We start from the raw sequence: 27074 nt of genomic DNA, 5'->3' as shown, positions 1-27074 counted from the left end.
CGCCTCCCCGCAGGTCGCCTCCCCGCCGCCGCCCCGCGGGAGACTCGGGGGTGACGCTCGCTGCCGCCGTGCCCGGCGCTTGGAGAGGGAGTGCGGCCGCGCCGGCCGTGGCAGCACCCCACCATGCCGAGGTCCTTCCTAGTGAAGAGCAAGAAAGCGCACAGCTACCACCAGCCCCGCTCCGCCGACGAGGACTACAGCCTGCGGCTGGAGACGGTGCTAGCCCAGATCTGTGCAGGTAGGAGTCCCTCGATCGCAGCCTCGCTTGCCTCCCCGCCCCGCATCTCCCCGCTGCCAGCGGCTCCGGCACTGGCCGGTAGCTGTGCAGCCCCCTACGGCATCGCAGCCCCCGCGGGACGCCGGAGGGGCTGATGCGGGGTTGGAGAGAGTCCGGCAGCAAAGCTTGGTGGGAGCGGGGCCGCCGCAGAAGGTGGCCGTCTCCCACCGCGGACCCGCACTGAGGCTCCCCCTCGCCCCTTTTGCCTTGCAGACAGCAAGATCCCCGAGGACGCGGGGCTGGGCCGCACCGTCCTGTCCGATCCAGAGCCTTCCCAGGGGCGCTTCTCCCCGGAATCCCACCTTACCGAGGCTGCCGATGGCACCTCCGAGTCAGCGCCCAGCTGCGAGGGCAGCGTCTGTGACAGGGTGTCCGAGTTTGAGGATTTCTGGAGACCTCCCTCGCCCTCTGTCTCGCCAGGTAGGACCGGGACGAGCAGCGCTGACTGCGTGTCTGTGTCGGTGCCGGGGGGCGATAGCTCATGGCTGGGTGCCGCCGTCGAAAACGAGTGGAAGGGAACAGATTTGCCTTTTCCCACATAGTGGGAAAAGGCAAATCTGTTCCCTTCCACTCGTTTTCGGGTTATCTTTTTCGGGTTGATTTTCCAGCCTGTCTCCCGCTGCTGAGGGAGCAGTGGGTGAGAGGCTGTTGGAAAGTTGTTATGCCATCGGGTGTTGATTATTTGGTTTCTGATTAATTGCTAGAAGCAAGCTGGTTATTATATTTTAGAGATCCCGGCATTTTCCTATAGGGTTGTGCTACCCGGAGTTTAGATGTTTTTTTAAGATGGTAGAAATTTCTACTAGGCTGTCCATATACCTGTGGTAAACAGCGCTGACTTTGTGTTTTGTACTACCTGCTAGATGTTTTCCCTGACTCCCTTTCAGGTTATTTCTTGCCTCTTGCCTATAAAAAGGATCTCTCCCTCCCTTCCCTCCTTCTCTCTCTTTTTGTTGTTTTGCTTTTCTAAAAACGCATTCGTAAAAAACAGATGAAAATAATGACAGTCAGATTTAAACACCCCAAATCCAGGAAACTCACACTTATGGCTGCAGCGCCTGTCTCTAGCTCCCTCGTCCTGCCTTTGATGTGGTTGGAGCAGTGGGAGATGCTGTCCCCAGCCTGGCGCGAATACTTATCTCGTTTAAAAATACAATGGTGTCATTTTATAACAAAAATACGTATATTTAAAAACCACTTTTTATTGCCTCGGTTAAAAAGTGACAGCTGGAAAAAGAACAATTTCTGTCTTAGGGAAGGAAAAATTGTCTCAGCTTTACCAACTGACAGCAGACTCCGGCAAACAAATACTTAGCCCCGTTTACCCACCGATTTTCCCACTTAGTCTTTATAGTGTCTTTACATATCAACGGCTGATTGTAATGATGTGGGTTTGCATTTTTAAAGCCTCTACCTCTTTTAAGAGACCTAAATCCCTTTGAAGGGACATTGAAAATTCTGACCGACATGGCCAGCCAGGGGACAGTTTCAGCCTGCAAATGACAGACCGGACCAAATGCAGCAGTTTGTGTTTTGCTAATATTTCTGCACAGAGTGTAGCAATGTGTATAATTTTTGTTCTAACGAATTTTTCCTGCTCTTCCTTCCCCAAGTAATTACAATTTCTGCACGGGAAACAGACTGTTTTCACAAGGTGTCTAAAAGACAGATGTAAAATAGAGCAGGTATTTACCAGGGCTGCTCTGCCTTTTCTTCCTTCCCACTTATTTCTTCCCCTGCTGTGGGATTCGTTATCTCCCAGCCAACCATCCAGCTACCCAGGGAAGGTGCCTTTGCAAAATGAGCTTGACATCCCCAGATCAAGATTTTTGGGGGTGCTGGGGGAGGACTGCTCCATCCCCCAACCACTGCACCCCCGATCCTGTTCACAGGATGAACGGGAAGGTAAGGGACTCCAAGTACTGTAGGGAAAGTGCTTTATTAAATGAACGTCAGTGTATTGAGAAAGGTGCTGTTATGTTAATGATGAAGGCAGTGGCAGCAAGATCAGATAGTCGGGCTTCCTTCCACAGCTCTCCCCAACCTCTCTGCCTTACAGCTGCATTGTCAGATTCAGCGCAAAGCTGGAATTTGTGCTTCAGTCACTTCTGCAAGGTGCACTGGCCCGAGACTGGATTTCTATGATTGTGTTTATCTGGGTGGGGCAAAGTTTCTGTGCTTTGAGAGGCAGGGCAGAGGAGAAATGATGTTTCTAAATCATGCTCAGGGCAGGTGCAGTGAGTAGTACTGCCACCCCCTTATCCCTAGAAGTGAACACAGGTGCAGGTTGCACTCCAGTACGCAGTGAAAGCCAGATTTAAGGTTTGTCTGTGAGTGCTGTGCTGCCAATCGAGGTGGGCATGCGCAGACACGATACCTATTAACACTCTAATACATTATTGACTCCATCAGTGCAAATCACTTTGTTATTTAACCTCACTTTCTACATGTTTCTGTAATCACACGCGTTTGCATATACAGAAGGTGTCTGATAGCTCAGTGCAGCAGTATATTAGTATGTCCTGGTAAGCTTGTTGAAGCTGCAGTCTTGGTGGGAAGGGAGGCTTTTACTGGGTATAATGGAGTTATGCAAAGAGCGTGGTGTTACGTGGTCTTTGGAGGAGGACACTTGAATCTTTCTTTGCTGTGCGTATCAATCTGTTCCCCACAAACTCAGGCTGAATTTGTCTTGCCTTCAAAAAGAGCGTTGAAATTTTTTTCTCCCAGAAGTGGTCTATATAAAGGCTGCACAAAATTGCTGGGGAGAGGAGGGAATCTGTCCCTCCCTGCTCACCCCTTGGAGGTCTAAATGCTGTGGGGTGGAGGAGAGACAGGCATAGAAGTGCCCTGCAGTGTGGCAGAGCAGAGTTTGCAGGTTGCCTTGGGCACATGCCTTGGATGGCTTGAGCTTCCCCCTGAGAAGTATAGTGCACTTGTGCTTGAGAGGTCTCCAATGCATGTGAGGTGATGGAAGGAACATTGCACGCAAACTGATCTGTGGTACAGTGTTTTCCGTGTCCCGTCTTGCCAATTCCAAGGGCTCAAAAATCAGGTCAGCTTTCCCTCTCACTCAACAGACTGGCTTAGAAATCAAGATTGTAAGTAATACCTTATGGATATTCAGTTCTAGTGTTGAAATATGGAGGGTTTACGTTTTCATGCTTTTCTTAACAGTGTAGGCTAGACGTTGACTTTAACAGCAAAAAAAAGTTAAGAACAAGAAAACAAAAGGACAGCTGAGGGCCTGTTGAAATCATGCAGTTTCAGGAGCTGGGGCTTTAAGATAGTTTTGAATCTTGTGATAAAATCGTGAGAGATGGCAACACTGAAACTGGTTGCAGAGACACAAGATAGATGATGTGATGCTGACCACAACTTTGCAGTCAGTGCAGAACAGGAAAAATCATGCTCAGCACCATGTCAGCTAATTTGATTTCATCGCTATGTTCAAATGTCCCAATTGGTATATGCGCATATATTTCCAACCAAAAGACTACTAATTTCAACAGAGACTGCTAACATCTGAAATTATGTTAAAGGTAGGAAATAGTCATCAAAGCTCAATTTCCACCTCATTTCCCAGTCCTGTAAGTCTCAGTGACCACCTGCCTATCCAAATGGATAGCTTAACACATCATGCCCTCTTTCCCTAGCCCACCCCTCGTTATCTTGGTTTGTTAAAGGCTGAGAAAGCCATGGGAGCTGCGAAGCTGACAGGAATGACAAAAAGCAAGCAAGTAATTGTGGGTGGACAAGTTTTTGAGTAACGGAGGTTATTGTGGAAACCCAAGTTGTAAGGGATGCCAATGTCTCTGTGAAGGCATCGGCACTTCAGCAGTTAACTAATTAATCTTTTCCTTGGTTCACCAAAACTTTAATCCAGTGGGGATATTTGACTCTCCCACTGCTGCCTGTTGTGATGAAGAGTGAAAGCAGAGCACCGCAGGCATTAGTCAGCATCTCTGGCAGACAGAGTTGGGGTCTGGTACCTCAAGTTCCCTGCCAAACTGTGCTTTCCTCTGTGCAAGATCCCTGAGCGTTTGTGCCTTTGGACACTGATCTCAAAGGCAATGTTCCTGCCATTGCATCAGACTGCTATGTGTGATTCATCTTGTGGTGCCCACTGCCTTGGTCAGATGCTATTGCCAAAGATGAGCTTGTTAGAGCCAGCTGAAGGCATCTGAGCTTGTCCTGGTGGAAGATTGCTTTGGTTATTACTGCTAGGAAAATCTTTTTGTGTCTTCAATTTTTAATGCAGCCTATACCAATGATTTTGCAAAGCTTTATGTTTTGGTTGGACTCAGCTTAGTTTCTTTACTTGGAGAAACTCAAAGCAATCTGAAACAGCCATGATTTTATTTCAGATGAGGACTGATTTTAGTTAGTTTTTTTTTTTTTTTCTGAGAAAGTGAGGCATGATATGCAGGCACCTCAGAAGTTGTTCTTTATTTCAATCATGCTAGTATAGTTACGGACAGTTGTGGCATGAACTTGAGAGACTAGATTTGGGCGTTAAATTATGCAACAAGCAGTTTTCAGTTTTGTTGAACAGGTAAATCTCAGCATGCTTGCTCCTTCTGGCACCTTTGTAATGTCGTATTTGCTATGTGGATGTGTGGGATTTACATCAGAGCTTAAATGTGGACTGTCAGCTGTGATGCCCATCGTGGGACATAATAGATACACTTTTCTGAGAAGCTGCAGATAAAACCAAAGGAAATTGCAGACTAAGTTGTTTAATGTGTCAACAGTTAGATCAGTGTGTACGCACCTGGGCATCCAGAGATAGAGGTAGACAAAATTGGTGGCTGCTTTAAATAATTTGGCTGGGACAGCAGGTGAGTAGGTAGTACTGAAAGCACAGACCCTACCGTGCAGTATAAAATGTCCTCCCATTAGAAATGGGAGCTTTAATGTGCAGTACAGGGGTCTGGCTCGGGGCACAAGTCTGAGTGCTGAGACGATTCTGCCCCATGACAGTGGCTGGATTATGAAGCGCATTAATTCCCATGCCCTTGTGTTTCCACAGCCTCGGAGCGATCTGTGTGTCCATCCCTAGACGAAGCACCCCCCTTCTCGGTGCCCTTCAAACCGTACATGTGGAACAGCCTGGGTGGCTCCGAGCTGAGGCATCTCGTGCAAAGCTACAGGCCCTGCCCCACGCTGGAGCGAACCTCAGCCCTGGGGCTCTTTTGCGAGCGAGGCTCCGAGCCTGCCCTCTATGGTGCAGAGTGTAGCTCTTCCCTTGGACTTTATGGTGACTTCGGCTCCCCGGGCCCGGGGCTGTTTGAGCGGCCACCAGCAGCAGCACCTGGACTCTATGCTGAGACACAACCTGGGCTGCAGCAAGAGAAGGGGCCAGGTGGTATCAAAGTGGAGTCGGACCTCTTGTGCCGCCCATTGCTCATCAGCACTGGCTCTTACAAGTGTGTCAAGTGCAGCAAGGTAGGGATTCCTTTCTTCCACACCGGTTATGACTCTTCCCCAGCCCCTTCTCCCTGGCAAGCCTGACCCTATGTGCTCTCTCCCCTCAGGTCTTCTCCACACCACATGGCCTTGAGGTACATGTGCGCCGCTCACACAGTGGCACGAGGCCCTTTGCCTGTGACATGTGTGGCAAGACCTTCGGCCATGCAGTCAGCCTGGAGCAGCACAAGGCCGTGCACTCACAGGTGAGAGCGGGGCGCGCTGCCAGGATGAAGGTCCAAGGGCCAGGGCCAGCCGCTTGCTTCAGCTGGTTCTGGGCAGGGCAGTAGGTGGTCATCTAAACTGAGGAGAGGAAGAGAACATGGTAGGGCTGCAGTGGGCAGTTATGGGTGAAGAATATGGTGGCAGGCAGAGTGAGCAGCTAGTGAGCAAAGGAGCATGCCAACAAATTAAAGAACACAGGCTTTGTTTCCATTCCCCAGACCTTGCGTGCATCTCTATTAAGCAGAGGGCACTTCTGGCACTCCAGAAGTAACAGATAATAAATAATAAATTTTCACTCTCAGAGCTGGAAATTGTAATGCGGATGTTGACTTTTTTTAACAGCTAAAGCAATGCACTGTGCTTTCTTTCGATGCAGCTCTCTTCACTCTCTCTTCCCCTCCCCCAAAGAAATGAGTCTCCCTTGTTTGTAGTCATTGTGTCTGTGCAGGGAACATCTGAACGACCAGTCAGGTATAGAACACAGACTTCACCCGTCTCGACACTCTCTGAGTCACACACCAAAAGAATATGGTAGTTAATTTTGGTAGGAGGACTTGTAACATTTTCCACCTGCTGATATTGTGCCACATTTCCCCTTCACCCACCCACTTGACCTGGCAAATCTTCCTTCTTCAGATTTGCTTTTGGAGGATAGAGTTACAGCAATGGTTTTTTTCCTATCTGTTTCATTTACAATTTCATGAGTGTGCAACAGCAAAGCACACAATGAGGGGAAATACCTCATCATCCATTAAAAAATGATGAAAAGAGCAGCATGGCATATTGTGTCCATGGAGGGGACAACACTTGAGCGAGAGTGCATTAAAAGCCCAATATACTAAGGTAATTGGCAGGAAGAGGCATAGCAGGAAGAGGTAGTGATGGTAGTTAAGGGATGAGAAGAAGAGATAATTTACGGTGGAAGAACATGGTGGAGAGGAGTGTGTGAAGGAGAGGAGAGAGACAGCAAGGTCTTAATGCATTTATTGTGATATGTTAAAGTAGTAAGCCAAAAAACTGTTTTCCCCAGGTGCTCTAGGTACCTTGCACTTGAATTTTAATGGCACTACAAATAAGCAGTTAGTTGTTACCCTACCAGCAGAAGTCAGCCTGCCACAGATTTCCCGGGAGAGACCAGCAGATCTCAGCACCCACTTCCCTATGTACAGTGGAGGGTTGGCCTCTGAATAGCGCTGCAGCTGTTGGGCTTCCCAGTGGAGTGATCATGCCTTGGGCCCCTGTTGTATTGTGCAGGCAGGCTCTGCCTGGTCAGTCAGGGCTGCTCCCACCTGGCCATTCCTGCCAGCAGGAAGAGCTGTTCAATTATATTTTTGTGAGGAGTGGTGCACAGTATTGGGAGAAGGTGATCTTTTTTTATCACGTGGTGCTATCATGCCAATGTTAGTGTCTCCTCAGGCCAGTCCTGCTCTCTGGAGAAGTGGAGTAACACTGATGTGCTGCTGGGCAGTTTGTTGCTGGTGGGCTCACTGGTATGATGTAACATTTGTGTGTTTTGGCTCCTCTCTCTGCAGGAACGCAGCTTTGATTGTAAGATTTGTGGCAAGAGTTTTAAGAGATCTTCTACTCTGTCCACCCACCTGCTCATCCACTCGGACACCCGGCCCTATCCATGCCAGTACTGTGGGAAGCGGTTCCACCAGAAATCTGATATGAAGAAACACACCTTCATTCACACAGGTCAGCCCTGCAGCTGCTGGTGTTCATCTCCAACTGTAGGAGCAGGTTGCTTGAAGGGGTCTCTCTGCAGCAGTCCATGCTGTGACAGTATGTGCACTTCCCCGTGCTTCTCACTGCTCTGTTGCTGTTAATGCTATTTGAGCTCTACTCATGCAAAGGAGGGTGATTTGAATGTGGTTTCATGAATAGCAGCTGCAAAATAACCCAAATCCTCGCAATCCAATCAGTGTTCCCTTAATAGGATCCACCAATGTTTATTCAAAGGGCTTTTGTGTAAGATGATTTGTAGAGTATTATATTCTTGTGGCCTTGATTTACAACTGAGTTCCCTGGAAAATGACAGGTGAATTTGATTGCAGCATTTCTTTTCACAGGATCTACCAATTTACGGTAGGAACAACAGGAGTCTCCTCCTCTAGATCAAACACTAAACTGGAGAGCCTAAGGTCCAACTCTTAGTCTAAATATTTGTTCAGAGGTTGTCTGCGCTTCCACCCGGACTTTCTGAGAAATGTCTGCAGTTTTGTGCAGAATGGAAGGAGAGGTGCAGAGTTCTCAAGTTTCACTGTTAGTAATAAACATGGAAACTAATAAAGTGCAGGTGAATCACCAAAGGAACTTGTTTTTTAAATACCATTCAGTGAGAAGGCAGGTTTATCAGAAAAGAAAATCTTGCACCATTCACTTAAATTAGAGGGAAATGAATGATGTGTGAGATACAGAAGCATTTGCAGACATGAATTAACAGCTGTAATGACTAAACCCAAGGTTCAGATGACCAAAATCCTGTTTCTTGATACCACTAGCAGGTATCAAGGGTGAAGCCTAAAAGTGGCAAATGTGTAGAAAGATGGCATTATATGTAGCGCTGCTTGGTTGTGACTTTTCTACATGACAAGCAGTGAACAACAAATGTTACAAAGATTTTCCCCCAGATGTTTTTTGGATGAAAATGAACTATTTAGGAATTAATACAAAAAGTATTTCCATAGTAACTTTTTCAAATAAGGCTCAATTAAGTAGAATTTCAGCCAAATTCTGAATCTTTGAAATACTGAAATTCTTTGAAAAGTCAAAACCATTATTTTGTTGTGAGATATGAAACTCTGCCTGGGCTTTTAAATTGCTAACATAAGAACAGGTCTTTAACAGAATCAGGGATCCCTTTCATATGCAGCATACACTTATGAACTGAGCCTCCAGCACATTTTGTATTACTTTATGTTTCGAAGAATCTGATCTTCAAACGTGCAAAGAGTTGTTGCTCCAGCTGAAGTCAGTGGGCTCTGCAGGTGCAAAGCCACTCTGAAAATCAGGCTTGGTTTTGTGGTTGGGTTCCCTTTTATGCGTTATTTGATAATAAAGACTATGAAAATGCATTGAGATCCTGCTCCCTTGGAGGCCAGTGGAATTTTGCCACTGACCCTTCCATAGAAGTTCTGGAGGCTGCATTTATTCCCATTTATGTTTTTTGCCTGCAGTGGAAGTTCAGGGCTGTCTCTGGGTGACTGCTGGCATTTCAGTGTGGGGAATGGAAAGAAGAGCAGATCTGGATGAACTCTGCCCTTCAGGGTTCACTTAAGGGCCCTCATACCCCCTTTGGGGACAGACTGCAGCTCACTGGGTTTGGCTTAACAACCTCCATGTATCTATTCCACCTGCTATAATAACTGATACTAGGATTCAGCATGACCTGGTGTCCTTTCCAGGAATTTCTGATGTTTCTAGGACATAAAGCCAGTTTAAATAGTGCAGAGCCCATGCAGCCAAATGTATCCACATATTATGGGGTCCTGATAGCACTCCCAGGACTATACTGGGCCTATGGAGGTGCAGCCAAGTCCAGGCCTGCTCAGCTGCAGGGCAGGCTCACCTAATGCTTCAGGGCTCCAAATTGCATGTTTTTTATAAGAACGACTTCTTTGGTAATCACACAGGAATCCCTTTGATTAGCTTGAAGGCCTGGTGTATATTTCCTGTTTGCTCTGGTCCTGCATAAGCAGCATGTTGCCTCTTTAACACTCTCTCCCCGGCCTTCTGCTTGCAGGTGAGAAACCTCACAAGTGCCAGGTGTGTGGAAAAGCCTTTAGTCAGAGCTCCAACCTCATCACCCACAGTCGGAAGCACACAGGCTTCAAGCCCTTTGGCTGTGATCTGTGTGGCAAAGGCTTCCAGCGAAAGGTGGATTTACGGAGACACCGAGAGACACAGCACGGCCTGAAATGAGTCCTGGCTGCAATATGGAAAGCACCTACAACACTATGAGAACAGATTCCCTTGGCTTCCCCGCTGTACCCAAGCCCTGTCCTGAGCACAGACCCTGGCATTACCTTTCTGACCAGGAGCTCGGAGAGGAAAGAAGAGGACAGGGCCATACATTGACAGCTCAACCTGAATGACTGTGAAAGCGGAAATTAAAGGCTGGGGTTTCTCTCTTTCTCTTCCTCTCTCTGTTTCTGAAATAACACTGGAAAATAAGCCTTTTAGATATGAAGCCTGATACTCCAAAGATGGATAAGCTACCAAATATCTCTAAGCTGGAAAATATTTCTCCCACGGCCAAGATGAACCCCCTGAAGTTTTCAGTAGCTTGAATCACCTTGCAGGGAAACATGGGCATAACGGTGTTTACACGGTAATGACAGAGAGCCATCAGCATGTGGTGTAGGGAGTGCTTGCCTTGGTTGAGTTCCAATGCTGAATGGCTTTACTCTTGGTTTCCTGTCAGGAAAACCTGGAGGGTCAGGGCTGAACTCTGAATTTTGACCTCTTGCTGGTTTTTAAGCAGAGGTACCAGCTTGGGCCTAATCTTGCTCTCACTTGTTCTGGTGCAAATCAGGAGCTGCATTAACAGTTATAGAAGGGCCCTTTTTATCCTCCCAGAGCCATCTCTCTGTGTGTGCAAGGCCTAGCTGTGCGCATGTGTGTCTGAGGCGTGGGGTTACTTCTTGCCACATCCACTGGGGAGAAGGAAGCTTGTGAAAGACAAGTGGAAAAGCCAAAGCACAGAGTTACGCCTTATAACTAGAAACCCATCCAACAAGTGATCCTGTCTAAGGAGGGCAGGAGCACAGACTTTTCTGTCCAGAACTATTACTGGCTTCTGCACTCTGGGCTTGTTCTAATAACTGGAAAACAGCTACTCAATAGCATCATTTGTATATTTGTTTTTGTTTTTTAATTTTTAAAGGGAAACTTGGCTGAGGTGGGCAGGAATCATTATAGAAGTATAATTGACTGAATTTGCCTTAAATGACCCTGCATGTACCTCAGTTAAAGAAATGCTGTTTTTACTTTCTTGAGGTTTGTAAATGTTCTTATTTAGGTTTTATGGAGTGTCTTATGTTTATTGGTACATATTTATTGGAACAATGTTTTAAGTTAATAAAGTATTGAGGATGGTTCAGAGTGATTTTTATTTAATACGCAACTTCACATTTGTGAACATCAGCCATTAACAGCGATACACCACAGTGATGGTCGGGGCTACAGCATTTGAGGAGGGAGTGCAGGCACAGCAGAATTTGCACAAGGGCTCTGGTGATTAAAGAACACTGCCATATTTATCTGTCCAGTTCCCACTGATTTCAGTTAAACAGTTCACACTTTTGAAGACCGGGGTATACAGTGCTTAGGACTATCACCATAGAAGGGTTTACAGAGGAAACAGGAGTTTTAAGTGTCTGCTTTGGAAACGTACACTGCCAGAAGTCCGTGCTCAGCCCAGGAGGAACTTGGATGTCCTCCTGCAGGATTAAATGTCTGTGCCTGGGAGTTTGCAGGGACACCTGAGCAGCAGGTGCATCATTTATACTTAAGCCTGTTGGGGCTCATAGAATCGCCTTTTGCCTGCCTCGTCAGCAGGGCTCTCCATCTGGCAGTCGCAGCCCATACAAAGGGAAGCAGGAGAATGACAGAGGCGGCCCTTGTCCTTTTCCCAGCAGGGCACAGCATGGCAGCCTAGGCTTTTACACTTGCACACAACCTTGTGTGCCCATGTGGATATATACTCTTGTTTCCAGCCTTATAGATAAAACCAGTGATTGGAGGCCTTCTCTGGCCCACTAGGCTGGCCCAGCCCTTGGGGCACCTGCTCACCTGAGGACCATGGCACTCCACCTGCCATGGTGCCACCCAGGTCCTTCCGTGCTTCTGCTTTCTACAATATCTGAGAACTTCAGCCACAGCCCCTTCCTCGCAGGATCGCCCTCACAGGCTGTGGCTGAAGCGTATCTCCGCGGGGCTAACCCAGCACGTCAGCTCTTCCACACATGGTTGCCCACACCAAGGCTTCACAGATGGGGCTTTATTAAACAGAAACGTGACACACAGTCACAGTGCTCAGGGTGAGAGGCTGTGGCATAAGGCACCACAGGAGCTGCCAGGTGCTCTGAAGACCATTATGCTGGGTCAGTTAATGCAGATCAGTGTAGGAGCCTGAGTGTTAATGAGGAAGACCACACCCAGACCAGGGGAGGCTTTGAGGAGCAGCTCAGCTGGTGGCACAGGTAGGCTCGGGGCTGTCTCTGGAGCAATGTTCAATACTTATTTTACAGGGAAGCTGATGCTATGGATGGAGTGAGAGCTGGCTGGGGGTACCAGGCTTGGGGTGGCTGGGGCGCAGCAGCTGGACCCAGCCCATCTCTATGCATGAGGGCCTTTTCCTGCCAGGCATAGCCTTCTGCCCTGCAGGCTGGCCTTACTCAAGCAGGCCGGCCTTACTCCAGCAGGCCCTGAGTGGGCTCAGTTACTGCCATTTGCCTTTCAAACTACAATAGCAGCGTGTGCCTGTCCCCCAGAGCGTCTCCTTTTCAAACAGGACAACTGGTGTGGTTGGAGCCCAGTGCTGACCTGCTGGGGTTGGGTGGCCTGGGGAGGCAGCTGCTGGCAGGGCAGGAGGGCTCCCCAGCATTGACAGCCTGAGTGGTAAGGCTGTTCCTCAAGAGAAGAAATTTAGAAGGTGTTTTTGTTGGTTTAAGTGTGTCTTCCCCCTGTGTCTTCTCGCAACTTACTGGTATACCTCGGGGCACTGGAGCTGAGCCGTTGCTGAGGCCTAAACCCCTTTGAAATGGCGGTGAGTGGCTGCATGGGAGGGTGCTCCCCATCTCACCAGCCCTGCTTGCTGATTTGGGCGAAATTTGGCTACCTCTGGGAAAGAGGCATGGCTTTAAGGTGGGGAATTTGAAATGGAGGAAAAGAAGATCTATCTGAGGAGAATCAGAACAGGCTACTGAGAGGCCCTGGTGCAAGTCTGAAGATTGGAAATATCTCTCTCAATGTTATTACTGTGTGCCATTAAAAATGCATTATGCATATTACATGACTCATTATTCATGAAGCAGGTTCCATACCTTTTGTCTGCCAGAGTAACAGTAGAAAGGGTAAGGAGAGATGCTGGAGCACACCTTTGTTTCTTTCTGTAAATTTTTAATGATGCCTCTAGCTAACCAGTTGGTGAAGCTCAGTTCCTGCATAAAAGTGGAAAGGCAGAGCTATCTACAGGAGGACTAAGCCTTTCAGAAGCTAATTTGAGCTTGTGTTCATCCACGCCAACGATGATTAAATTACCTATCAGGTGTGCAGAGCTATCAGGATTCAGGGCATTGAAAAACAAGGTGAATTTATCTGATTGATTTAAAAGACATGGGTGGAACAAGTGGGTTAAAAAAAGAAAAAGTCTAGTCCTTATAGATATTAAAGAAGTACTTCTTCTGGCAAGCTAACGAACTTGTTACTTTGCTTCCAGAAGTTGTTTTGCCTGCCCAGAAAACAAATTTATTAGTTGGAATCAAAATGCTTTATCCAAATCAGTTAGCAGGGTGAATTAATTCATGAGGCAGAAACAAAGCAACTTATTAGGTTCCATCCTTATGCCGAGCAGAGATGTTTAAAATTAAAATATGCAAACATCATGGGTGTTTTCTATACAGTCAGTTTCCAAAGGCTGATAGTAACACTCAGATTGAATATTGCAACACAAGGGAGAGAGCAACTCTTCTGGGTCTTGCTCCTTCCTCAAGCAAAACTTTTGTTGCAGTTGATGGGGGGGAGGGAGGAAGAGGTTTCTAGAATAAGCCCTGGGTGAAAGATTGCGAGACTCACGCAACTGTATTTGCAAGCTGTGCTGCTGTTGCATGTTGACAAAGGAGTGCTCCTCAAGTCTCTGCATTTTCCTTCCTTAAGAGAGAAAAAACAAACGGGTCAGTTGTGTCAAATTCATCTCCAGCATAACCCCAGTTCACATCAGGAATGGATTTTGCCTTTATTTATGATTTGGGTCTTACTCTAAACTTCATAGTGAAATATAGCTCAGCGTACAGCCCTTTGAGGGAATTCTGATTTAGAAAAGCACTGAAATATGCATGCAACTCAATGAAGTGCTTGTCTAGTAGGGACCTTATGAGATGCCTGCTCAGAGTTAAAATACCAGAGATTTTCCCTGCTGAATCCTAGACCTTACTCCATTGCTAAGCCACATTCTATCTTTCTGTTTTGACCTGTAGTGGAAGTGGCTTCTGAGAATGCTAAGGGTTATTCTTCTTATTCTTCTTTTTTTTTTTTTTAATTGCTAATAGGATAGTGGTAGTTTCCAGTATTTTTTCCTCTAATTAATAAGGCAGTCTAAATAGATTTAAGGCATGTAAGTGTCTGTAATGCATTATAAGGCATGTAAAGTGATGGAACCAGATTTGAAAAGGTATTTGCACATCTAAAGCTGCAGATATGTCTGAATATGCGTTGGGTACGGGTACCTAGTTGTGTCTTTGGCTTCCCTGCTGGGGGAAGAAAAAAAAACAAAACCACAAAAAACCCAAACAACAACAAACCCAACACATGAGTCTCAGAAAATGTCCTGAGTCTTTATCACACCAGTTTGTAATATACACAGCATATGGACTATAAATAGAGGGAGCACATAAATCTGGAAGAAAATGTTTCATACGTTATAAAAACGCTGGCCACACCTTGTTAGAATAATGCTGCCTAACGGATTAACCTGCAGCATGTGATAAATCTTTCAAATAAGATGAAAGCAAACCACTTTTCTGTGCTTGTTCCAACATGTTTCTTCTCATCTGGATTTTTTTTTTTTTTAGTAGAGATGACATGACAAAAGAATACTGAATAAAACAAACCTAGAAAGAAAATAATGTGACATTATTTCCTTCTTTTAATACCATCAGCCAACTTTCTGACACGTGTGTGATCGTCCCAGCCAGCTGGATGCTCCTGTGCGTGGGGGACATCCACCCCCAGCTTGACCAGGCCCAGCTTGCCAAGGTCAGGGTGGCAATGCTGGACTCCTCCACTCAGGCAGCCCAAAAGCCACCTCAGCTGCTGGCTCGTCCTGGTGTATGGGATGGAGGTGGCTGGTCAGCCAAGGGCAGTAGCAGGAGCGCAGCATGGCACACGTTTAAAATAGCCAATATATTCCATTTGTTTATTTACTGTAATGTAGCCAGCTGGCATTAATGGGAAATTGTAATCCTCAGGTGACAGACAGTTCTGCATGATATATATGATATATACTACTTAGGTTTTACACTTTATTTTTTTCCCTATGAATAATACATTCCCAAAACTCACTGACAGACTCAGCAGGTGTGTTCAAAGAGGAAAAAGAGGTGTTGGTGCAAGAACTCTAAAATTCAGTGAAATTCAGTGAAGAGACACAAAGCTGAACTCTCGGAGTTCAAAAGAGTACACTCCTTTGACAAGAAAAGAGGCAAAATAGATGTTTTCAGTGTTTTGTATAGGAAAGATGAAGTATTGCAGTGAAGAGCCACAACAAATTAGTTGTATTTCATTAAGAGATCAGCCAGAAGAGAATAGATGTTTATGTGGTCTAAATTGCTTGCAGTGGCTGCACTTACAGATTAATTAACCCTGATTTAAGCCAAGGCATCTTATGTTATCTGTTATACCCACTGAATTCCCAATTTCCCAAACTGTTAGTGCTGCGTCTACTGTTGCCTTTTGCCTCTCTGAAACACGGTGACATGGACAGGCGGGAAGGAGGGTGAGACCAGCTCCCGGAAAGGGAATAGATGAAAAATGGTCCTGATCCTTTCTTGATCCTGATCTCTTGGCAGCTGTTCCAGCTCTTTGAGGCTCTCCAGGAGCATGGACATCCCTTACATTGCAAACCTGGCAGTCGGGCAGCTGGGACCCGCTGGCCCAGGATGCTCTTGCTGGCCCTGAGTAATAGCGGGTGTGAGTCAGGGCACCGGCGCCCTGAGCTCTGAGAGCAAGGAGCTGGGTCTTCCTGTGTGCCTGCGCCAGGCTTTGTGCTCGCTGCCGTGGCACAACCTTTGCTCAGCTCTGCCGCGTAATCTGTGTATCTGCTCTCGGTTGGTTTTGGAATTATTTGTGTTTTCGGTAGCATAAATTAACATTAATGGCAACTGAGAAGAGTCTCCTTCCTTTGTGGTATTTCCACTGTGGCTGAGACATTTTGCTTGTGAGCTCTGCTGTCCCAGGAGCTGGATACCCTCACTCCCTCCTTGCCTGGCTCTGGCAGGGCTTGCTGCCGTTGTTTCCTACAGGGGTTTGGCAATCTCTGGACTGATTTCTGTGGGCAGTTGAGGTGGTGAGGCCGTTTGCCACCTCTCCATTCCAGGAGAGGGGGGGCAATGTTCCAGTGGGCGCTTCCGTCCCGGTTTCCCCAGCCCAAGTTGCGTCACAAACGCTTGCAGGGATGGAAAAGAACGGTTGCATTGATGGGAGGAAGGGGTTTTATGCAAGTGGAGTGGGCTCTGTCCTCCCTAAACTCTAAATACCTCTATATGAAATCTCTCAGACTTCTCACAGTGCGACTCCAGCCAGACACGGGGCCATGGAGGAGCACGTGCCTGCCTAAGTGTGAAGTGCCTCAAACTGCACCAAATAATTTCAGAGGGGGAGATGTTTGACTGTTACTTCTCTCTTTTGAGATGCCTGTGGTTTGGTTTAACTGTGGGTCTTTCCACTTGCCATTTGGATGTCCGTTTTGTTCCTCTGCATGTTGGGTTGCTGAAATCTCATGTTTGAGCAATTTTTTTTGTGTGCCTCCACATGATTGAGAAGACTGCCACCGCCTTTGTACTGATGCTCTGGCAAGGTTAAGGACCTCATGGTTAAGGAGCCATGGTTCTAAACTTGGAAAGTGTGTTGGATCCTAAGGATGCCATACAGTAAAGAATAGCACAGGAGGACAACTGCACTAGCTGGGCTGGGTTCTGCTGCTGTTCATCTGAACTGGGGAAAATGCTACAATTAAGCAGTGTGACTAGGTGTGTAGTGTGTGTTACCGTGAAGGTGTCTGTTGTTGCTGATTGTGAGAGTCTCCTGGGTAAATGTTAATGCCCTCTGTCCAGCCCCTCTCCTGGGTCAGCTGTGTGGTGGGAATCCAGCTGATAATCAGTGAAGCTCCCTGAGGGCACAAGTATTGGTGGGTGAATGAAGTCTCTGATGGTGGTACCACTGCCTCTTGGCGAGAGTGGCCTGGTAATGCTGTAAGTCTGGTGGGCTTTGTTTTGCTGTGGGAGATAAAAAGTAAAAAAATTCCAACATAAACCCCCATTATTTCCTTGCCCTTTATTTTCCTGAATGCTGTAGAAGCTAACAAATACCAGGCCTTGCTTCCTGCCCCAAAAACTGCTTCTTATCTTTCTCCTAGCTGGGCTGAGGACGTTGCTGTGCCTGTTCTCCGCTGCCACTGTGGGGTGATTCAGTGCTGTGTGGTTTTTCTGACACACACACACACACACACCCTGCATGAGAGACAGGAGTCACATCTATGGGAGGGCTGGTGGCAGCTGCCATTGCCAAGAGCTGGCTCCTGCATGGGGGCTGCCAGCCAGGCCAGTGCATGGCAGGGACAGGCCTGTGACCGCACAGGCCTGCTCCTGGCCTGCCACGCATCTGACCTGTGTTTTGGGTGCTCTGTGCCTATTGTTTCAGTCGATTTACTCCAAAGGGGTGCTTTTATGTTTATTGTGAATAAAGGGTGGTGACTGAAATAGGTACATGGGCTAAAGAAGCTAAAGTAGCCCTTTAGCGCGTCTCCCAGTAGCCAGGGGACATGGCATAATCTCCCATCACATTGACGGCGCAGCTGCCTCAGCCACGCTTCTGGGAGGTTTCATATAGTTGACAGCATAACATAGTATTTTGTCAACTTAAACAAGTGTGACATGGGCCTACTTCCTTGTATGACAGCAAAAGGGCTTTTCAAAGATCCTTTTTGTTAGGTCCATACAAGGCTGTCTTCGTGTGACTGAGAATCTGACTTAACAGCTTTATATGATGCCCTGAGAAGTGAAATTCACTTATGCAGGACAAAACCAAACTAAAATGCCCTCTTGTGTAAAGGCTGGTCAGGGCAGAGAAGCAAGGGGAGTAGGGAAGATGCCTTCCATATGAGAAAGCCATGAGCCAGGGGAGATCCGTGTTTAACTCCACCCAACCCCAGCAGCAGAGAACTGCTCAGGACTCCTTCTGCATTTGCAGCCCTATAAACTTGGAAATTTCAAATAGGGTAATTGCACATCTTGCTAACGGTGGTGCTTGGTTGTATGTTGTAACAGTGGTTGACAAAGAGGTGGAGGAAACTCCGCCACAACACTTGAGAGAAAACGTGTGTGCGGCAAGTGCCTCTGGCACGTCCAGGCTGTAGGCAGCTGTAGCCAGAAAGGTCAGGATAAGGATTCGTGAGGTGGTGCTGGAGCGATTTGATTCCTTCACCGGAATGCTTCAAATGCCTTGAAAGGGGAATATGAACGTGAATATGATTTGGGAGATGGAATACTCAAATACATGCTGTGATCCTGAGGAAGGGAAACCTAGGCTGAACTCCCTCAGACACACAGAGATAAGAGCATGCTCGACCGTCAATAATTAGCTGGGGAGAGGGGTGTGGAAAGCATTGCTGGTGGGGATGATGGCTCAGAAACCTCTAGGTATGAGGCACGTTGACTGTAACATATCTGAAGAGTTTCCTCGGCAGGGGAAAACCTGGATTTACAGCTGTGTTAGGAGGCTCTGTGTGCTGCTCTGACACTGTGGCCTCAGCTTAACTACCTTACCATGAGTATAGAGAAGTGTCTTTCTAGGGACTCCTTTAAAATACTCTTAGTTCCCAAACCTGTAGTATATTACTTTGAAATGTCTTTATCTCTGGTAGTCAACTTGTAGCACAAAGGAACATTTTCAAGGAAATGTATGGCCAAAATTTCAATCTCTTCAGGGCTTCTTTAACTAATCATCGTGTTGAAACCAAACTGTAACTCCCCTTTTGGGGGTGTGATATTCCTACAGCTCCCAAGCATTATATGATTTCAATGCAAGCTTAGTGTCTGAGTAAAGTTTTCAGGGTTAGTTACTGACAGGGATTCACAGCGATCCTGTAGGTAAGCTGTCTGGAAGGAGGGGCTGGCTGCTGTGGTGGTCTTTCATGACCAGGAAAGCTTCAACACCGCTGAATTTCCAGTGGGGTTGAGAGGCAGTCCATTAGAGGTAGGTGTACAGATCAGTGTGTGGTTCGCACGTTTTTGTTGCTCTGGGCAATATCTGTTGACTGCTCAGAGGGCACAAGAGCCCCAGGTGTCAGGTGTTGTGTATCTGATGAAGAGATTTACTTGTGGAAGAAGTCTCAGCAAAATGTTACTCTTGTTCTTCTCAACTGCTGCCTGGGATGTGTTGCAGACTCAAAGAGGATTATTTTAAGAGAGGTGGTCAAAGAGCATTGCTATAGAGTCCACCAGTTCCAAACAATAATTCTGTTCTGTAAAATTATCTGCCTATTGAGTTTGGCCCTAAGTTGTCCAGAAAACAAATATTTCACTAGGATTCTTCCTGTTAATGTATTAAACAGAAGTCTAGTTTTCCTTTTCTTCTGTGCTTATTTGGTAAATATGGAAAGGCACCTATTTTCACACTCTGCTCTTTCTGAAAGTCCCCTCAAACGAATGTGCATTGACTCCCAAACTGAAACTACCAGACAAAAGGAATACCCATAGGTTACTGAATAGTAAAGTGCTTTATTCTAGTTCCCATGTTACTTTCCCTCCCTTCCCTGGTTACCGAAATGCAAGCGCTGCAACTGCTAAACCACACCTGACTGATGATTTTTAGCAGGAGAGAGTGGACACACACAGGGAATTGACACTTAGGGGAGGGATCTAAGAATTGAAAACTGAAGCAACATAAGCCAATCAAACTACCTCTCTGTTGCTTTCAACCTTCTGACAAAAGCTAATTCTCTGCTTAGATATGTGCTTTTTACTAGAACTCCTTCTAATAAGCTGGGACAAGAGAAATGGGATAGGAGGGGGCAGTTCTGTTCCCTTCCCTTCCCTTGGGACAGTGTAAGGATTTCCAAAAGTTGCTGTCAGCTGAGAGCCACGAAATGGTGCCCAAGTTCTTGGAAAAAGCAGGGCCAGCACTAGATATTAAGCACTTTGGAGGACCTGTCTTGAAACAATAAGCTCAGTAATTTCTTCACCTGACAGACCTTTTCGGGTCCTGTCAGGGCAGGAATGTATGGACTCGTTAACGTATTCACCAGTGATCCTCAGCCCTTCATCTGTGATGTGGGTGAGTTGCAGATGCAGGAATGCACGTGCATGCACACAGTTTTGCTGTGCGTTGTGGCACTTACAGCTGGCTCTCTTCCTGTGGTTAAAACCTTCACGCACACTTCTTGGGATCTGAGCACAGGGCAAACAACCCTGCAAAGTAAACATATCCACCTAGAATTTTTATTTTCCCAAATCACTCCTTTAGCTAATGTTTCAAAGATACATACGCACCACATCTGGTGCAAACCAAATATTTTCAGTCTGTTGGATCCGAGTCAATATTTGCCCAAGGTATTACAAAGATGGTCATGAAGTTCTGACTAAAGGAAAAAGTGCCCTCATTGAGGATTGGTCTTGACTTTATGTGTGGGCAAAGGGACCCAGAGCTTTGTGACAGGGTGTCTCTGACACCGCTGGTCCTACCCTGCTGCTGCTAGTGAGAGTTTCTGATGGCGCCCTTGATGACTCATGCAGACAGAGCCTGACTCATCACTGGTGCTGCTGGGGGACTGGCACTGCTGTGCACCTTCTCCAACCTGCTGGGTGTTCCCCTGGGGCAGCCAGACCTGGTGGAGACATTTGCAGCAGAGGGCTCCTTCCTGGAGTGAAGGCGGTGATAAATCAGTGCAATCTGCCATGCTGGTAGTGCTCCTGTTCCAGATTTTTGCACCGAACTGTTTATTTTGTGTGACTTGCGGGTTCCTGGTGCCACTGCAGTCTCTGTGTAGGCTTCCTGCCAACAGACGTGCTGTACTTGCAGTTGAGATGTGGAAGTGTGGCCTAATTCAGAGCTGAATCAATCCTAGAAATGGTATTAAAATCTGACTTGCTTTTTGGTCAATTGAGACTTTCTTGGTTAAACAAAGGTCAAATCTTTAGTTTCTTTTTTGGTATTTACATGATTCTGTATATAGGCAGACTCCCATTGCCCCAAGAGCATCTAGGAGCTGACTCACATGTGACAGATTTATCTTACTGAAATCAAAGAGCAAGAACCTGACTGTAGGATGACCTACATCTAATCTCTCATATTTAGGGTAAATCTGAGTGGTCTGTGCTATAAACTGAACTGAACCTGTTTGTAGCTCCATAACACTGTCAATATAATACATGGACTGCATCTAACTGATGCAGCAAGAGTCTCACTGGTGCTGGTGGGGTGTTTCTGCAGGCTAAACTCTGCAACGGTCGGTGTTCTTGGGGAAAACGGTTGTTTCCTGGTCACTGCTGACTATTGGAAGTGGTAGGTCAGTAAGCGTTACTCTTATCTCCAGTGCTTCCGCTGCAATTCTGCGTGGCTCAGCACATTTTGGGTTTGTGCTTATGGCAGCATCTGGTTTCCACTCTGCTCTTCCTCAAGGCCGGGAACTAACATAACACTAAGGGCTACTCTTAAGCCTTCCTGGAGAAGGAACTTGCGCTCAGTAGCTGCACACCAGATTGTGGTCAGCCTGAAATTCATTGCATAAACTGGAAGTGGCATATCCAACGCTATCACAAAATATTAATTCTCAGAAACCAGGGCTAAGGATGAACCTATTCCCAGTCAGAAACCTGCCTCAGTGGAGGAGGGAGGTTACTCCTGTGTGACAGGAGCCTCCTTGCCATGGGATTACACCCTGCCTAAGTGCTCTGTGGTTTGAGGTGCTGGTTGGTCCAGTTAGCAGAATATACAGAGCAGGGTTTGACAAGTCCTCTCCTCTTGTAGCAGGTATTTACTTCAAATGCCTTTTTTTGATCTCTTCGTTGCATTTAAAAAAGCAGAATTGTTCAGTGCTGTTTTTTTACCTGCTTTTTCTTGAGGGTGACTTAGCAGTCATTACATGCTAAGAGAAGTTATTCCTGGTGATGGCTGTATGTTCTGACTATAGGACATACACAAACACCGCATGTTTAGAAGTTGCCTAACAGTTGGTGTTAAGGTCCCTGTTCTCTTTTGCCTGTAACTGTCAGACTAACAAAGGAGGTTTAACTCCCTTATGTCAGTGCTTGAACTTTTACGTTGCTGTTTGCTTGGGTTACAGGCAGTCACTGTGGTTCAGCAATCTCTGAGAACGAGGTCTTTGGGAAATGTCACTCTGGCTCTGTGCCCTCCTCTTTATGAAGCTGCAGTTCCCTCTCGTGGCATGTTGGGTGGGATGTCTTCCCTTCTCTCCACACTCCTGTTTAGAGGGTCCCCACGGAACTTCTTTGTCCTAAGGGGGGAAAAAGCACCTGAAAAAGTTCATCCCTCTCAATCTGATGTTCCTTCACTTCAAGGTGTGTGACAGGGAAATGGGACCGATACCTGGGGAGACTAGGGAGTAGGACCTTTCTTAATGACCCTGCCAGTTACCTATACTTCATGCTTGTACCTGCATGTCTGTGAGTGCTGTCTGATGACCCCACTGGGTTTGCTCTAGTCCCTTCCTAGAGCAAAGCAGTGACTCTCAGCTACGTACCAGGGAATTGCTGTGCAGCTGGCTTCAGCTACTGAGTTGACACTGGCACACAGACCAAGGTCTTTTGACTCCTGCTGTGTTGGTGATGGTAACAGTTTGGTACCTCTGCTGCGCTTTCATTACTCCAGGACGTTGAGATCAAGGCTGTAGCAGAGATCTTGGGTTTGGTATCAGGATTCTACATCTGTCCAACCTGCTGTGGACAAGCTGTGAACCCACACAGAGGTTTGGTGGAGACTTTCAAGGTCTCCAGCTACATTTCCGTAAGACGGCTCCTTCCGTCCAGGAGGCAAAGGTGAGAGCAGGCAGCCTACCTCCAGGGTATGTGAGTGGGAAAGGTGGGAAACTTTACAGGGTACCACTTCCTTCACACATGCAGTGGGAAGGTTGAATAGCAGTCATGCTGCTAATGAGCAGCACCAAGCCATGGAGGCTTTGTAGCAGCTGGTGTGATGCAGAGCCTGGTCTTACTCTGCGTTTGGAGGGGCTGCATGGCTTGTTATGGTCAGGTTGGGCTTCTGCTCTGTCACAGACCAACTGTGTCACTGCCGTGGGCAATGTGTGCTCTGTGCCCTCAGCTCTGAAAACTGAGAATGTCCCTAACAGCCAAATATGTGATGCCCCATTTGTGAGCATTAAGGGAGGACAAGAAAACTTGCAGTGAAATGTGGTGGAAACCATTTCAGAAGACAACAGTTTACCTCTAAGCATACTATGATGGAGGATGCATTATCTTTTGGTGGGAAAATTGTCCAGTTGAAGGATGTCTGGTTTAGGTGTTAGGAGTGAATTATTGCACCAGTTCTGTTAGAACTGGAAAGTTCTGATTAAGAAGTGGTGCAAACACCTACACATATGGTATTTCTGTGATGGTAGTAACGTGGAAGATGATGTGCTGTATCTACCCAGTACTCCAGAAATAACGGATGTCCAGCAGCAATAAATTAGCTAAACGCATGATTAGGGATCTGTAGAACTGAGGGTTTCAGTAAGAATGCTGCTTTCTAGAAGTAAGCATTTCTGAACTAATACCTAAATTTAAAGAGAGAAGTGATTTCTGAGTGCAGTCATGAATTATGCTGTTGTGAACAAGGCGTTATGCCCGGTCTCAACCTGTTTCATTCTTAGAGGCATGCTTTGCATAAACTAACACAGAAGTCACGCCAGTTAAAAAATAAAAGAAATCCTAACACACTAAATGACTACGCTTTATGTAGAACCTCATCACATCCTTATATATTGATACAAATATCGTTCTGTTAGTCCATTAGAAGTTTGAGGACATTTTCTTATGCCTTCACTCGCAATTGCACCTACATGTGGTTTCGGGAAGCCTAATGTGACAGTCAGATTAAGTGCTTTCTTGCCTATGGCAATTTTACTGGAAGTCCTGGTAACGAAGACCTCAGAATAAGCATTTGTGTCAAAAAAAGTATGTTTTCAGTGCTTCCACCCTGGAAAGGGATGAAGTAAGGGTCTGTGTTTCTCTTCTATTATTGATTATTTATTGTAGCTCTCACCAGGGAATAGAGGACTAAGCTATTCTGTCTCAAAATGTCAAACCTTAACCTTTGTGCAAACTTTCTGAAGTTCAGCAAGCTGTGTGAAAATGGGCCACTGTGATTGAATAACGTTAGTGTGGAAATAGTTAACTCCCACACAACACTGTATGTCACCATCTGCAACGTGGCTTGTCTCTGCAATGGTTTCACAGGTCTGTGATGCTTGTGCTGATTTTGTGGTCGTTCTCCTATTTATAATTGCAACTGTACTTAACGAAACATCTGTACAGAGATAAGTAGTACATAACATTGAGACGTAGATGCTAAAAACATAATTAGGCTTTTGCGCTGAAGATTTAGTTGTCCAGGCTGATTTTATTATTTTCAGAGGCAGGTTCTCACAGGAGTTTGCTTTCTTTTCTCCCAGGTGGGTTCTTTTGCATCTGATTGTGTTAAAACACATTTTGTGACTGTGTGATTCAGATCACACTGTTACACTGACCTACCCTCCTCATCACTCTATGGCTCCACATGCTCTATTGTTCTCTGCCAGTTCTACTGTTACAGATTTCAAGTGTTGAAGCTTCTTCCCCACACCCCTTTCTCCTCCTCACTGTGAGCGCATCTGCTGCTCCCTCCTGATCTACCAAACCTCTGTTGTCATCTTCCTTCTGTTCCCTAAACCTCTGCTGAGGTTTTCTCTCCTCTTATGCTCATGCTGTTGAAGTTTCTATGCAGCACCTGGTGCTGGCACTTTGTTATCCCTCTCTCTGAGTAAGTGCTAGTGAGGGGCTCTAAGCTGGCAAGTTCAGCAAGGGCTGTTGGTTTGCTGTCACACACTGTGTGTATCTTGCCTGTTGTGCTGATGCAATTCACTGAATGAAAAATGCCTCAACACTGATTGTCTGGATTTAAAAAAAATAAAGTTAAAAATCCCCCAACAAACCCCCCCAAAAGCAGCATTTTCACCAAGAATACTTGAAATCTTTGCTCATAGTCAGCCCCATTTACTACTGGATTCTGCTCTGAGATTCATCAGCAAGCTGGTTTTCAATACACTTAATGTGTGTCCCTCTTATTTTTTTTTCTCCGTAATAAAAGGGTTTATTTTTAATAAGTATGCCTGGTAGAAAAAACTCAAGATTTGCAATCTTACTAATTTGTAAGAACAGCTTCCACTCACGTCCATCCCCTCTGCTTCTGTTTCTTCCTTTGTGGTCCCAAATTAACCCAGAACTATGGGTTAGGCTTCCTTGGACTGTCTATCATATCCTCTTTCATCTTTTACTACTGGAAACATACTGAAATTCATTGCTGCTTTCAAATGTACTCCTGTTTGGCAAGACTCTTAAAAACTAACATTAGCTGGTCTAGTCCATCTAGTGTCACAGAAAAGGACAACATCCTCCTGGTTTCTTTCTCATATAGCCTAGAATAGCCCACTGTAGCAGAGTGGCCACATTTTCTTCTCCCTGAGATCAGTTTCAAGGTTTCAAGCCCCTGGGCAAAGCCATTGAGTTTATTGTTAGGTGGCTGCAATGAGCAGCACTGAGCCAAAGGATCTCAAACTCTTCATCCCTGTGGTGCTCCTGTCTCATGCCATCCAAACATCCCCCACGTAGCTCTGTCCCAACCATCTGCTCCCTCTTACATCTGTAGCCTCATCTTGTCTTCTTCAATGGGCAGGAAGGTTATAAATAGACAAGAAGATAGACAAAGTGGCCCAGATTCCTCAAAGACCTCAGCATTCACAATTGAGGCCAGAGCAAATGGCCTGCTTTTAGTCTCTTTTTATTTTAAAGTGTCTGGCCTCAACATACTTCACCAAGTCTAAGGGTTGCAGTGGGTATATCTACAGATATGACCCAAATCTGATGGTGAGTACTTATGAAAATCTGACCCAATTCAGCTGTAACATTTCTGTTTGGTTTGGAGCCAAGTTTATAGTATCAGCAACATCAAGGCAAAGCAACTGATACAGAAAAATATGCTCAATGAACTTTTATTTTTCTTTCAGCTCTGGGTTGGGTTAGGCAAAAGGGTAAGGGAGTTATTACAGCATGTATCGCCAGTAGAAAGCAACTATATTTTGAATTTGAAATGGATGTTCTACCAGAAAGAAATGTTCTTTTGCAAAATGGTGGGATGACAGCTACCACTTTTGGTGAAAGCCACCTTAGTCCCCAGGCCATAAGTGTGGGTACCAGGAGCTCAGAATCTATTTCTGGCTCTGCATCTGACAAAGCCCACGTGCCTGGATGAGTCACTTTGCTCCCCTTTCACTTTCCTTTTCTGTGAAAAGGGGTTACCTATCTTTGGAAAATGCTTTGAAATTGATGATGAAAGTGCTAATCGATAGTCCTCTTAAAAGAGTCCTCAAACGATAAGGAGCTCTCCTCAATACATGTAAATGTGACAAAAGATGACCATTAGCCCGGTCAAAAAAATTAGCAACTAAAAATAAGCATGATCCTGTGTAATCACTGATCAGTTTGACCCATCTTAGTGGTGAATTTTTTGTTCCAAGTTCTGAAACTTGACAATTTCTTACAACAATTATTTAAAAGTAGGAATGCATCTCTTCTTTCAGCAATAAACTCTTCCCAGAGGTTGCATTACGGAACATAATGGCTTTTGATAGGCAACAGCCTATAGAGATACAGGGGCTATTATTTGGGGATTCGTGTACAGCAAGAAATTCTGAACAAAGTGGTTACTCCTCCTCCACATTAGTTTTAAAAATAAATACTGTACTTCTAGAAGGAAAAATATATTTGAGTGTTCTCATAGTCTAACCTACAACAAACAATTTGGGAGGACAACTGAAAATGTAAATTTTTGCAAACAAAAAGTTATTGGTGTAAAGTGTGTTAAAATGGCTGGATACCAGTTGATCATATTGAGA

The 27074-nt window shown here is 46.0% G+C and overlaps 1 protein-coding gene across 1 annotated transcript; it reads left to right on the top strand.

The window, feature by feature from the left end:
* Positions 1 to 109: 109 nt before the first annotated feature.
* Positions 110 to 11019, top strand: GFI1 (growth factor independent 1 transcription repressor). The gene is made up of 6 exons (XM_014939048.1): positions 110 to 238; positions 491 to 697; positions 5307 to 5722; positions 5812 to 5949; positions 7501 to 7666; positions 9714 to 11019. Exons 1-6 carry the CDS (start codon positions 124 to 126, stop codon positions 9890 to 9892), a joined length of 1221 nt encoding a protein of 406 aa, XP_014794534.1. The 5' UTR covers positions 110 to 123; the 3' UTR covers positions 9893 to 11019.
* The last annotated feature ends 16055 nt before the right edge of the window (positions 11020 to 27074 follow it).

The sequence above is a fragment of the Calidris pugnax genome, unplaced genomic scaffold (genome assembly GCF_001431845.1).
Source record: "Calidris pugnax isolate Ruff unplaced genomic scaffold, ASM143184v1 scaffold18, whole genome shotgun sequence".
Taxonomy (NCBI): domain Eukaryota; kingdom Metazoa; phylum Chordata; class Aves; order Charadriiformes; family Scolopacidae; genus Calidris; species Calidris pugnax.
The sequence above is the reverse complement of the archived record's forward strand: the minus strand, read 5'-3'. Positions and strand labels throughout refer to the sequence as shown.